Source organism: Lycium barbarum, chromosome 1, assembly GCF_019175385.1.
Source record: "Lycium barbarum isolate Lr01 chromosome 1, ASM1917538v2, whole genome shotgun sequence".
Classification (NCBI taxonomy): domain Eukaryota; kingdom Viridiplantae; phylum Streptophyta; class Magnoliopsida; order Solanales; family Solanaceae; genus Lycium; species Lycium barbarum.
The window spans coordinates 169628984-169643755 of NC_083337.1; the positions used below are offsets into that span (position 1 = coordinate 169628984).

General features: G+C 36.9%; 2 protein-coding genes across 2 annotated transcripts; one reads left to right on the forward strand and one right to left on the reverse strand.

Moving 5' to 3' along the window:
- The first annotated feature begins 1663 nt into the window (after positions 1-1663).
- LOC132607440 (probable pectate lyase 8) lies at positions 1664-8701 on the forward strand. The gene is made up of 8 exons (XM_060321413.1): positions 1664-1928; positions 2381-2434; positions 2596-2670; positions 6763-6933; positions 7041-7512; positions 7636-7739; positions 7929-8067; positions 8208-8701. The coding sequence occupies exons 1-8, from the start codon at positions 1840-1842 to the stop codon at positions 8427-8429; spliced, it is 1326 nt and encodes a 441-aa protein (XP_060177396.1). The 5' UTR covers positions 1664-1839; the 3' UTR covers positions 8430-8701.
- A 5454-nt stretch (positions 8702-14155) lies between these two features.
- On the reverse strand, positions 14156-14527 carry LOC132617991 (uncharacterized). Its single transcript, XM_060333064.1, has one exon. The coding sequence runs from the start codon at positions 14525-14527 to the stop codon at positions 14156-14158; it is 372 nt and encodes a 123-aa protein (XP_060189047.1).
- Between the last annotated feature and the right edge of the window lie 245 nt (positions 14528-14772).

Here is a 14772-nt window from a genome sequence, read left to right on the forward strand (position 1 = left end):
TGTCAGACAAGCTTGCGAGGCAGAGAAATGGAACTGTTTAACATTTGCAGTGTCCCGCACGTGAGTGACCGACACATTGCCACGTGTGACAACACTGCAGTCATATTTTAATCACAAACTTTATTTGAAAGCTACTACTCCCTCCATTGCAATTTATATGAACGCATTTAACTGGGCATGACATTTAAGAAAGAGGAAATACTTTTGAAACTTGTGGTTCAAAATAAGCCTTGAAAATTTATGTGGCTGTAAATCATTCATAAAGTGGATTTGTTTTCAAATTAGAAAAAAAGTCATTTATTTTGACACGAATTAAAAAAAAATAGATTCAAACAAATTGAAACAGAGGGAGTAGTGCTTTTATATATATATATATATATATATATATATATATATATATATTAAGATTTCCTGGGTACTTTTCTTCTATTTTATAATTTAATTGATAGTAGAAAGATTTAATCTCTTTTTAGTTTACGAATATTCTAGAACATTTAGTTTCCTTGTAAGTCTAGTTACTTACATTAATTATAAAATATTTAATTTTCTTTTGATTTAGTATCTATAAGGGAAATAATATAATTTTCTCTTATTTTATTCTTTTTATTCTCTATAAATAGAGATGTAGTATTTTATTTTTTAGTACAAGAAACAATGTAATAAATTAATGCAATGAGTTTCCATTCATACTCTTTTCGATTTTCTCTCTAATTTTTTCTATTCCATGACAATTTGGCCTTATCTCCGAATACAACACATGATAAGACTCTTATCCTACGCAAAAAGAGCGAAGGGAAAGCTAACATAGAGTTTAACTTCAACTATATATGGAATTATGTAAAAATAGTGTACAGTACCATATAGTCCCTATATTCACTTTTATTTGTCCACTATTCCAAAAATAAATTTTCATTTTTGCTTGTGCACTTTCACATATCAAGAGACAAATAATTTATTTTTTCATGTTTTATCTTTAGTAGTAATTACTCATTCCAAATTATTTTTCAACTCCATTAAACTTATACACCAATTAATATGAGTATCACAGTAAATTATGCATTTTATTTATTATTTCGTCCATAGTGAACAAATAAAAATGAACGGAAGAAATGGTCTGTCTACATTAAGTATAAGTCATTGATGTGGAACCAAGGCTACTTGTTGGAGTTGCTTATATTATACTGAGCCTAAAAATATCTTTTTATATGGTTAATGAATAAATTTAATTAATTAACCCAACCTCATTAATGGTTAATAAGAGTTAGTAGACTTGAAGTATAAACATGTCTGATGCCACTCCGATCCCAAATATAGAAGGGTTGGCAACTCGAATTTGTCTCAAAATATTTAACGTAAATTATAATATATAATTTGCTGTCCAAATCTCTCTCTAATAAAGTAGTTTGTTACTTTTACAAAGAAATCTATTTTGAACGTTAATCAGGTGAAACGTTTATAGTAGAAGATATAAAAGGTTTAAACAAAGTACTTTGCAGAAACCTTAAAATACAGATGATATAGATGATGGATCAGATAGCGTATAGTAATAAATTATACTGGAATGGATAAAACTTAAATTAACTAATCTATTGAACATGTAAAAATTGACAAAAGTTAGGTTTATTAGCCTATCTTTCCAATAATGAACAATATCAAAGTTGGACAACTAATGAATGGTACCTCTGTCTCTCCCTTGCAGCCCTATAAAACATTTCCTCCATTGAGGCTTTTTCTTTGACTCATTTCTCTCCACGTTCATTCATTTTCATAATAAAATCAGTCACATTGTATCACATTTTGCTTTGCCAAAAAAGAAAGAAATTCTAGAGATACATCTCCATGGCAGCTGCTCTAAGATCATCATGTCTGTGTTTTCTTGCATTGCTAATTGTGATGATGCTATTCAGCAATTCTATTGCCCAGAATAGGTAATTAAGGCCTATTCACTGTTCCAGTAGCTAAGTTTTCTGCATTGTGAAAGCAAATTAGTTTGATTAATCATTCGCTTGATCAAATTCCTTCTGTTTAATTTTCGTATTTGAGCTCCAATGTAGTTTAATCCGATTCACTTTATCATCTCTGATTCTGTGACTTTTGTGTTAGTTTTGCGATTTTTCTGTGAGAAAATATAGTTACGTGACTTTTGTGTCAGTAGAGTAAAAGTTTTTTTTTTTTTGGTAGAAATGTTGTTACGTGACTTTAGTGAAAAAAATCATAGTTATTTGACTGTAGGATTAAGTTAGTTCAATTCCAGACATTCTGAAATGTTCTCCATTCTTATTGACTCTGTTTCTGTTTCTCTTTCTGCTTTTCGATTCGACGATGGAGCTAGTTTTTACTTCCTGCTTTATGAATTGGATTTCTAAATTTTCATTGTCAGTATTGAAGAAGCAAAGCAATTTCAGAGCTTAAGGAACTCGACTGTAACGAACAGGTTAATTTCGTATTGTTTTCCCGCATTATCACTATCATTAATTCTGCGTGTAATGTAGTAAGTCTGCAATTGAATGAGAGTAAGATTTAGATTGATTGAACAGATCCAATTTTCCTTTGTTTTTTTTTTTTTAAAATTTTTAAATGATTTAAGTTTTTCAGGTTAAGTGGAAACGATGAACTGAGGCATGAACATGCTGTAGATGATCCAGAAGCCATTGCTTCCATGGTGACTATGTGAGTTAATTATGTCTTTCGCTATCACACACAAAAATGTTAAGTACTGTTTTAGCATTTAATTAATATAAAAATATTCCTCATATCACAACAACATCACCTCCTCTTCCTTTCAGCATTCATTTGTTCTCAGTAAATGATCTACGTACTATTTTAAGAGGCTTATTTAGTTATTTACTCCTATCATTATTAAAGGGCGTTAAATATTAGTACTCTGTATCACTACTCTTTTGTAAAAACCAAGTACGAACTTATAGGTACTTTAGGGGGAATTTTTTTTTCCAAATATATGCTACACCTCATGATGGAGCTAAGTTTAATAAAGCATTTCAACTGAATTTCCTTCGTCGAAAAATATGCTACGCAAACAGAGGCGGATTCAGGATTTGAAACTTATGGGTTCCTAGTAAACTCAAATTAATATACAATAATAATCGAAAAAGGAAGATATTTAATATATACATAATTATATATGTAATTATGTATATATACTATTGAAAACTTAAAGATAGCTAACTAAACAACAAAATTCATCGCTAATCCTATTTAGCGACGGATTAATGATAAGTTATCAAAAATTTCTGTTTGCTACTAGCGATTTAGCGAAAGATTAATGATGAAATTCATATCTAATTCTTAACTTTTTTTGTACACAGTGAAATTTCAAGACAATGGTTAAAAAAAATTAAGAGAAATTGTAATACAATAGAAAGAAAAAAAAAAAAAAAAGAGAAAGAATGAAGGACAGCAAGTTTAAATTTGGCTGTGGTCTTTTTTTAGTTTTGACTTTTGGGGTTTTGTAAAAGAAAAAGTGAAACAAAGTACTCTACTTGGGGTGATGTTTTTCTAAAAAACAAAATGCAAGCACAGGGCATCCATCCGTGGTGGATGGTGCAGCAGATCTTTGGCAGGCTTTCTCTTTACCGCGGAACCAACGGCACAACTTGGCAGTGGGTTCCCATCTATAATTACATATACATTCAATGGGTTTCACTAGCTAAATACAAGATCTACGATAGCAGGTGTGGATTCCCAGGAACCCCCACCCGCTAGATCCGCCCATGTATGCAAATAGATAAATGATATTTTCTTTGCATGTATATAATTATTGAATCTACTTTGCGATAAGGAATTCTTTGATATAACGGCAAAAGTGATTCAAAATTTGACATGTAGTAAAATTTTTTACATCTGATATTCAGAATTCACCGATCCAACTAATTCGAATTCGTTACATATATAGGGTCTTTTAGACGGGAAAACTTCTTACTATAATTTTTTTTTTTCATTTCTAAGGTTCGAGCCTGAAACCATTGGCGTTGAGTAAATGAAGAACCCTCACATCACACATGATATGTACATCACCCACAAAATTAAAAGCAATGTCATAGTTTTCTTTAATGTCCCACCTACTGAACCTTCCCCTCGCAGTTTTCGGTCCTTACGTTCTTCAGCGATTCCCTTTCCAATTTCATCTCCCGCTCCTTTTCCCTTTCTGCTGACAGTCAAAAGAAGTTACGTATTGATTATCTGAAGCTGCCTTTGAGGAATATTGCACATGCAATGGGACAGGCTCTATGGCTATCGCTGCTTTTATCTGCGCCATTAATTAATTAATATTAGCATTATTAAATTAACTCACCAATCCTGTGAGTTTATCCCCTTGGATTATGTGTTGTATTATCTACTGTAGACATTGTTAAGTTCCACATTGGCTCTGTAGGGATGAGATGACCTCTTTATTTGATCCTGGACAATCCTCACCTTGTGAGCTACCTTTTGGTTCAATTAGACATATTTTTAGTCAATTCTTGATTTACCTAATGTAGGGCCCTATATCATATTACCTAGGCGTGCAGAGAGGGGATATTGAGTTCCCATGTTGTCTCTTTAAGGATGAAATTGTCTCTTATAAGATGTTGAACTTTTATCATCGTATGAGCTAACTTTTAGAATTGAGTTAGATTTAGGATCCATTTCTTTATCAAACATGCAATTGGTATGATAATGTTCTCAACAGCGTAATGATCCTTATAAACTCGAAGTTCCTTTTAGGATCAATGTTGATAATCACGATTAGAAGGAACATGTTAGCATAAGTTGCATTTCCTTAATTCCTTCCCCTAATCCACTTGGTCTCCACATGCCCTTGTTGGGACATTCGCTCATTATAAACTATCTCGTGTCTTTTTCTTTCATGTGTTATCCATGTTCCAAGTAAAGATTGAGGGTAGCTTTACTTGCCGGTGCATTGTTCAAATTATATTGTTTGTTCTATTTTGGGTTTGCTTATCCTTTGTCATGTTACTTTCCTCATAATAGTAGTTTTATAAAAGAATTTGAATTTTATACATTAGTAGTGTAAATAATTTTTTACACCATCAGATCATCCGAAGAATATCTATAAGCAAACTCTTTTATAGTTTTCTTTTTTCTTTTTTCCAACTATATACATTTTGAGCTGAAAGCATGGGTACATTCACATCCACTGCCAACAAGTGGATCAACCCATTTCGGTAAATCATTTTTTCTCTATATTCAGGGTAACTAGATCATCGCTTCAAAAAATTACCCTAATTTTAGAACAAGAGTTTTTATGTTAGAAATTTATATGCTAGTATGTTGCGAATTTCTAGCACTAAAACTTGGAGTATTATAATATGGGCTGAGACAAATTTAAACACAGCAACATACATAGATAATGAGAATTCATATAACGGAACATTATTTCTACTAATTTGCAACTAAAACGTAATTATTGTTGTCAAATTTTATAGAATACGAAGGGGAACTTTAGAGCAATGACACAATAGTCTCCATGTGACCTATAATTTACGAGTTCGAGCCATAAATATATTTGTGTAAGAGTAAGCTGTTTATATCCTATTCCTTAAGGTGCGGCCCTTCCCCAGATCTACATGAACACTCCAAACCTACGTAAACGCGAGATATTTCGTGCATCGGACTGTTCTTAATATTATTTATAGAATACACTCTTGGAGCCATATGCATAAGAGGAGCCGCTTACAATGATCTTTGACGATGAATTTGGGCCAATTTACATCCCCACTTATCATAGGCCACATAAAATTTTAGGTCATTCTGTCTTTATCCCCTGTCCCAGCCTGGCAAATGGCATAAGAAGTAGTGTGAAGAGATCAGATCGGGGCTCAATTCCGGTAAATTTAGGGATGCAATAGCCTGGCTGTACTGACAAAGCCCATCACCTCTATATTAAATGACTTTTGGCCAATCAATAAATAGTTTCTCCTACCGATATCTGCCCACCTTAGCTTGTGCATTTATTTTAGATATAGATATTTTTATATACATGGAATGATGGAAATAAGGAAATAAGTACTACAGTACTTATTTCCGTATTGACCGTATTCCTTTTATCAACTGTGTATTTATCAGATAGCATTATTTAACTTTTCCTTAAAAGACATGTTTGAGGGGGTTAGCTTGCTCCCTCAAATAGTCTTATACTATACATCAAAAGAGTCACAGACTCACATGTGAACCTTAATTTTGTTTGTTTAATTGTTTCTATTACATAATTTGGAGTACAATTTAAAGAACCAAAATACCGTACAGCTAAATTATTGTTCACTGCCTGGTAAATATTGATCGACTGATGGAACACCTAGAAATTAAAGTAATCAATTTGAATCAGCCATGAAGCAGTTAGTGAGAAGTTTTATGCTCCTACAGTTTATGAATAGAAATGTAAGGCTTATTTTGGCTATGGTATTCAGTTCAGTTCAAGTAAATACTTATCCCATCCGGTGTTTATATTAAACTAAACAATTTAATCTTAACAGTTAAAAATTAAAGTGACAATGAACATGTATGAAAGCAAATATCATATATTCATTGGTTTGGTGTAACACTAGGCGTGGACAAGTTTTTACAATTTAGTACTCTATTTGTCCCCTTATTTTATGACAATAACAATTGGGATTTCACGCTCTGAAAATCATTTTTTTTGGACGGATGATTCTATGCTATCTTTGATAATATTAGGTAAAATATTTTAATGCGGTAAAATTCTTCTTTGAGTTGATTAGTCTTTCTTTTATTTTTATACAGGAGCATTAGGAATAGCACAGAGAGGAGGAAATTGGGCTACTTCTCATGTACAACAGGAAATCCTATTGATGATTGTTGGCGATGTGATCGCCATTGGCAACGTAATCGCAGACGCTTAGCTGATTGTTCTATTGGCTTTGGACGCAATGCCATTGGCGGCCGCGATGGCAGGTATATTCTGAGGCAAATCTAAAACGGGTTCTGTGGTTCAACTGAAATCTTTTGCTTTAATATTTGTACTAAAACTAAAAAAATCCTGAATCCGCCTTTGTGTGCAGGTTTTATGTTATAACTGACTCAGGTGATGACGACCCTGTAAATCCCCGACCAGGAACACTTCGTCATGCAGTAATTCAAGACGAACCATTATGGATAGTGTTCAAAAGGGACATGGTTATCACCCTTAAGCAAGAGCTGATCATGAATAGTTTCAAGACAATCGATGCTCGTGGTGTGAACGTTCACATTGCGTATGGGGCTTGTATTACTATCCAATTTGTTACTAATATCATTATTCATGGACTTCATATTCATGATTGTAAACCAACTGGTAATGCCATGGTTCGAAGCTCACCATCACATTATGGTTGGAGGACTATGGCTGATGGTGATGGCATTTCCATTTTCGGTGCGAGTCATATCTGGGTTGACCACAACTCTCTTTCTAATTGCGCTGATGGCCTTATTGATGCTATCATGGGTTCAACTGCAATTACCATTTCAAACAATTACTTCACCCATCACAATGAGGTTAGCTTTCAACTACGCCTTCTAATGTGTGACAATCTTGAATAGTTAATTTTCATCTCTTTATTGCATTCTAGGGTGTGAAATTTAGTTCAAATAGTACTCATTAGTCCAACTTTTGTGCAGGTGATTTTATTGGGGCACAGTGACTCCTATGTCAGAGATAAGGTTATGCAGGTTACAATTGCCTTCAACCATTTTGGTGAAGGTCTCATCCAGAGAATGCCAAGGTATCAATGTGACAATATTAGTCCTTTTTCAGTTCCTCTGATTTAGTAGATGCACTGATCTAAATCTTTGCCAAGGATTCATATAACTAACTCCAACATGCTTGGAATTTAAACATAATTATTGTATTTGTATCTGATGATTGTCATGTCGTCTTGGACTAACAATTTTAGGACATAATTAATATGCAGATGTAGGCATGGCTATTTCCATGTGGTGAACAATGACTACACACACTGGGAGATGTATGCCATTGGTGGCAGTGCTGCTCCAACAATTAACAGCCAGGGCAACAGATACCTTGCCCCAGTGAACCCTTTTGCCAAAGAGGTTAGTACATAACTAAGCATAATTCAACTGATATTTTATGTTGTAAATAAACCACTCAGGCACGGCACAACACAGTACACGTAAGGAGGGCCAAACTTACCTTAACAAATTATTGAACTTTATGGAATTGGGGCCAACAGGTGACGAAAAGAGTGGAACCATGGGAAGGAGGATGGAAGCACTGGAACTGGAGATCAGAGGGAGACCTTATGCTGAATGGAGCATACTTTACTGCATCTGGACGTGCCTCTCCAGGCAGCTATGCAAGAGCCTCAAGCTTAGCTGCTAAATCCTCTTCCATGGTGGGAACTATTACCTCGAATGCTGGTGCACTTTCTTGTCACCGAGGTAACCAATGTTGATGTCAAACACATCGACACATCTAGTGATACAAACCGCATCATCGAATCACCTTTACCTCTCCATTGAATTCAGCAACCTAGCCAATTTTCTATAGTTATCTTTCTTCTCTTAGTTTGTGTCCGTTCCTGAGCAGGGGCGGACCCATAAGGATGGGTTCCATTTAACCCACCATTTTCAGCTTCAAACCTAAATATATATATGAGAGAAATCCTAAAATGTTGTATAAATATTATATTCTGAACTCATATATCAAAGAATGCACAATATTGAATCTGCCTCTGCTCTTGAACATAAGGTTTTTTGGTACACTACATTGTTTTTGCACCTGTTTGTCCATTGTTCCACTTTTCTTTATGTGGCCCGTGCTCATCCTCCCCGACTCTATTGGAAATATAATTTGAGTGTCTCTAGAGTAGGTTCTGATTAGTTGTCTTCTTTTTCTTGTCCATATCCTACACACCATTTCATCAGTTTAAGAATCTGTTCACCAAAATTATATCTCAGAGGATCCAGATATGGTATCAGAAAGATTGTGAAAAGAAAAAAAGAAAAAAAAAAAAAGGAAAAAGATGAAATCAATTTTTAGGTTGCTTTCTTGTTATAAATGTTCAGCTTCAAAACAATATTGTTGTAATTGTTATCCTTATATAATTACTATGAATTCTGCTTCAGATCGATTCATAACATTTTCTGCATGTTGACTTATTATGATGGTAATTGCATTCTTTCGATCGATTATCCTTGTTAATCATTAATCGCTTGGCATAATCAAATTAGTGGATTTCGTAATTCAGCCTGTTGAGACGAGTTTGCACCCATTAATCGAATACAAAAAAATGAAAAGTAAAGCAAAGCCAAGGGGTCATGCTTGCTTAATGGAGTAAACAATTTGATACAATTCAGCCCGCTTTAAACATCTTTTTTCACTATTTTTAGTACTATATCGCGCCCAAGTACTACTTAATGCCCCTTATTTGTGCTGAGCCCGCGACGCGGGCTTGAACCTGAGTGAGAAGTTCTGCAGCTTGACACTTCCGTTATGGACCCGCGACGCGGGCCTGGAACCTGAGTGCCACCTCGTGTTACATCCGCGACGCTGGTGTGGCACATTTGTGCTCAATCCTTCCAGAAATTCACCTAAGTGTTGCAAGCTTCTCTCGTTCACTCGTGTACATAAGATCACCTCCAGAATCAACCAAAACTGCTCGGTTTCCCGTCGTTTGTCTTCATCGTAACTAGACACATGAAATATGACGACATAAGCTCAAATACGACGATTTCATCATATATTAGGCGATAAAAGTCTTAAGAATGGGATGTAAAATGACACGAAACATGATATTTGTGCCAAATATCACCACCCCTCACTTAGACTTTGCTCGCCCTCGAGCAATCACGAACCAACACCAGACTGCATTTCTCATTTACCTCATTCAAACAGGTCTGCAACGAGATTCGGCTAGTATGGCTATCTCAAAGGAAAGATTTCAAAACCAAAACAACGAGCCAAGTTACGAAAGCCATGCCAAAGGTTTAAAACAATATTTTTAATAACAATGACCATTTTCCTGAAAAACACGTCACTATTAAAAACAATTGACCCAACGACACCACTTTAAAGCATGTCAGCATTATTATGACCAAGAAATCAATCACTTCACCACTCTATTGCTAATTATGTGCCCTCACCAAAAGAAAGTAGTCTATATCTCTCAAGAATTACACATGTATAAATCAATGGACATAACATCGATAATTATGCTCACTCTCACAAAGAATATCACACGCAAAGTACGACGTACCATAGGCTTGCCCGCAGTGTAACCACTTTACTAATACAAGTAAGACGAACCTAGAATCAAGTAGGACTTCGAGGGTTGTAATGTAGGCTAAGGGACGGGTAGGAATTATTTGAATAGTGACTATCCTCGCTAAGCACTTTAATACATATACTTCTATCATTCTTGCACGACTTCTTTATTAGCCCTTATTCAACACCAACCAACCTTTAAATTTCTCCCAATTCACCCATTTTTCTTTGTTTTAAGCACCATTCTTTTAACAGTGACACAAGTTAGAAGGGATTTTTTTTTCCCGCTACATCTTTATTTTCCTTTTTTTTTTCTCATTCCCCACTAACAAGTGAATTGGTTCTTTTCATGCGGTGCTCCATTAGTCTTCCTAGATTACAATTAACAACCACTTCCCCTTTTTCATTCACATCCCAACTCCTATTATATATGCAAATGATTAAAGTGCTCATAGAGTATTTGGATAAAAAATCGAGTTTTATAGAACGAAGGGGTGAAGGCTAATTAACTGTTATCAAAAGAAAAGGCTAAAGGCTCAAAAGGGTTAACTAGGGTACTATTTACAAGTTGATAGGATAAACATTTTAGGCTTTTTAGTGACTAATCAAAGAAACGCCTCTATCATTTTCTAGGCTTAATCGAACTTCATTTCGCTTCGCGAACACACAAGAAAAGTTCTAGACGTCAATACCAAACATGGATCAAAGTGCAAAACCTTACACACACATGACACACAATCAACGTAAGAGGGATCCGGTTGTCCCTCGAATCAAATAACAACAAGAATCAACAATGCCAAGTGGGTCATAATGAGTCAAACACAAAACCATTTGTAGGTGCTTTCAAGAGAAATGATAAAAATTCAAGGCATGCTTTCACAAAAACAAATTTTTAGATCGCTCATATGTCAATACTTCACCTAATCCGTGCACTTAGCATTTGAATACCCCTATCCTAAGGACTAATTTTCCCTCAAGCAAGTTGTCATCCACCTGTCATCAGGAAAAGCCCTTTCTATGACTAAGAAGTAAAAACAAAAAGAAAAATAGAAATCCTAACATATGACTCATGCCACTACTGAGGGTCTACTCTAAAAACAAAATCTTTTTTTCTTTTTCTTTCAAGTAATCCTAAACTAAAAAGAAAGACTAAACTAAAGTTAGATCCTAAAAAAAAACAAGTCCTAAGGCCTAAGCATCCTCTATCTCGAGACGTACTCCCACCCCACACTTACTTTCATGCACTGCCCTCAATGTATATGAAAAGGTAAAAACAATAGTAAGGCAAGAGATACTTCCTGGGGCCTACTAGGGCCTAATCATCCTCGTCAAAATCATCAGCCTCGCCCTCCTCAGGTTCGGCTTCTATCTCAGCATCTTCATCATTCCCTTCCTATGCTATATGCGACTCCACCTCTTCACCAGCGGCTAAGTCGGCCTCTATCAAGTCCAATGAATTCACATCCTCATCAGCCGGCAGTCTGGACTCTTCACCCACAAGAGCCCGAGAGTATGGAGTGTGAGGGGCCTCAGCAAATATACCCGAGAAATCCACATCAAAATTTTCGCCCGCGCAAATTGCCATCTTGTATAATTGGGCCAGCAAAGTGGACTACCCTGCTCTCTCCTCGGCCAGGGTCAGTTGCTGTTTCCGGCTGAGCTCAGGTGCTTTGACATTCGAAATGTCATGTACCTCCTCTGGCGCTCCTACGACCCTGTCATGTGGCCTAGACAAGTTCTCATCAAAGCAAAGTATGTATGACGTGAGGGTATTGCCAAAACTCAGCCTCAGAGGTAGGGTCTCACGAACTTTCTTCATTTCTTGCATAATCAAGTGCCCTATGTTGACAGGCTGCCCCGTCATTAAGAAGAAAACAATGCACACTCTCTCTTTTTGCACTTCAGAATAGTGCTCCAACGGCAAAATGCGGTAGTTTAAGAGACGCAGCCACACTCTGGCTTCTTGGAAAAAATTGCTTATCCTTAAGAATTTGTGGCGCCTATACTTGCCTGCATAACGGGCCCATGAAGCTCTCGAATCTGGGCCACACAATGTCTCTCGGATGGCCTTGTAATCAGGTCGTTTGATGAACTCCTCCAATGGCTCAGTGGGATAATCTGGGACCCCAAGATGTGCACACAATGTGGTCGCCGAGATCGGCACCCCCTCTCCCCTCAAGTAAACACTCTTTCGCCATGTATTGTCATGATGGAACCGGATGTTAGCATAGAAGTCCAATACCAAATCAATGTTGCACGACCCTGGTGAGTTAAAGACTTTTACCCACCGCATCTCCACAATCTTGTTGTAGACATTTCGGAATCTGCGCTCCAGAGTGGCTGGGTTTATGGCCCACTCGTGCATGTACCCCTGTGTGGGTTGGAATTGAGAATACCAATCCTCAGCATGCGGAAGTAGGTCCGGCTGAGGTCGCCCAGGTGGAGGACGAGGAATAGGTGCACTGAGCTGTTTACCCCCCGAAGAGAATTTTACCGATTTCTTCCTTTGTGTGGGATTTGTCAGGGTTCCCTTTGTTCCTTAGGATGTAGAGGCGGCTTTGCCCTTTCCTCGTGGGTTGCCCATTGTTTTCCTGCATAACAGCACAATACCAAACATGAATCAAATTCCAAAACAAAAGGGGTCATGAATGACCCCACACTTAATTTCTTTCCATATTTTTAAGTTTGGAGTTGTGTGGCCCCCTTTTAAGATTTTTGGGCCTTTTTATGACTAACACCTAAGTTGGGGTTGAACCGACCCCACACTTACTGCTAATTACATACATAAAAAGAAAACAAAGAAGTTAACTAAGTTAGACTAGAATCAAAAGAAAACAAAAATCAAGAAGTACTAGTTCATGTGTTAGGACTTTGGGTTGGTGGTTCATGATTTTCTCAACCCAATCCACAATTTGGTAGGCACAATTGATTTCCAACGGTTCGTACGACTATTTATTGTCATATTTCTACTCAAGACTTCACAATTCCACATAAACATTCATTCGAGCATTTTTACGAACAACTTGCGGGCATAGAATCGTCTCTTTGAATTTTAAGCAACAATGGTGGGTTTAAACCTTCCCTTCTACAACGGGAGTCATCTTCTAGACCTAAACATCAATAATCAAACAAGTAATACCAATCCCTGACCCAATTCACCCAAACCCATCCACCCAAGTTTTCACACCTTTAAACATTCAAGAACAAGGGGGAAAGACAAAGTTTTGCATACCTCTTGAAGTTTTAGAAGATGATTTCACAAGTTCTTGAAGTGTTGTGGGTCTTGAATGGATTTTGGGGAAGGGAAATTGAAGTATGTTTATTTTTAGAGAGGGAATAGGGAGAGGGATTTGAGTTTGAGATGGAGGAGTGAAATAAAGATATGGGAGGGTCCGACCCTTTTAACACTTACAATTTGTTTTTAGATTTTGGCCCTAAATGTGCTAGACTCGCGTCGTGGGCTCAGCACGGAGGATTCCAATTGCGGAAACTCTGTTCTCAGGTGCTAGAGGCGCGTTGCGGGTCTGGCACGGACAATCCCACTCTCTGCTAATCTCAACTCAGGCGTTGGACCCGCGTCGCGGGTCCATCACATATCAAACCTGGACGATGATTTTTCACGTTTTTCGCTTTTTTCCGCGTCCTAGTCCTATTCCGAGCCCTGCAACATGAACAAATATGACATATATTCATAAAAAAATGTTGGGTTGCCTCCCAACCAGTGCCTTAGTTAAGGTCGTGGCACGACACTTTTCATAATTTTCTCATTTTTATTATTATTATTATTATTATTATTATTATTATTATTATTATTATTATTATTATTATTATTATTATTATTATTATTGTTTTACAAACAAGGGTTGCCTCCCGAGAAGCGCTTGATTTAACGTCGCAGCACGACGTAGGCTTTTCTCAAGCCTCCTCTAGATCCATCGAGGTCTTCTCCGGATTGATGACCTCTCCAAAATAGTGCTTGACTCTCTGCTCATTTACCAAGAATGTCCGCTCTGCATTCAGCAGCTTCAGCTTAATCGCCCCATGTGTGGTTACCCGAACGACTTCAAACGGCCCTGACCACTTACTTTTCAACTTCCCTCCGAAAATCTTCAGCCTAGAGTTATACAACAAGGCTAACTGTCTGGGCACAAAGTCACGAGGTTGGATGCGTTTGTCGTGAATTCTCTTCGTTCTGTCTTTGTACATTTTCGCGTTCTCATAGGCATGATAGCGAAATTCCTCCAACTCGTACAACTGCAACAGTCTCTTTTCTCCAACTTGAACCATGTCTAAACTCAGCTTCTTTATTTCCCAATATGCTCTATGCTCGAGCTTAACTGGTAGATGACATGCCTTACCAAAGACGAGCTTATAGGGAGATGTGCCAATCAGAGTTTTGTAAGCTGTTCTGTATGCCCACAGAGCATCATTGTCACGCCCCGAACCATGGCCTGGACGTAACACGGCACTCGGTGCCTGACTGCATGTGACCGAGCGAACCACATGGCTTGCTGAACTATCATGAGGCATAC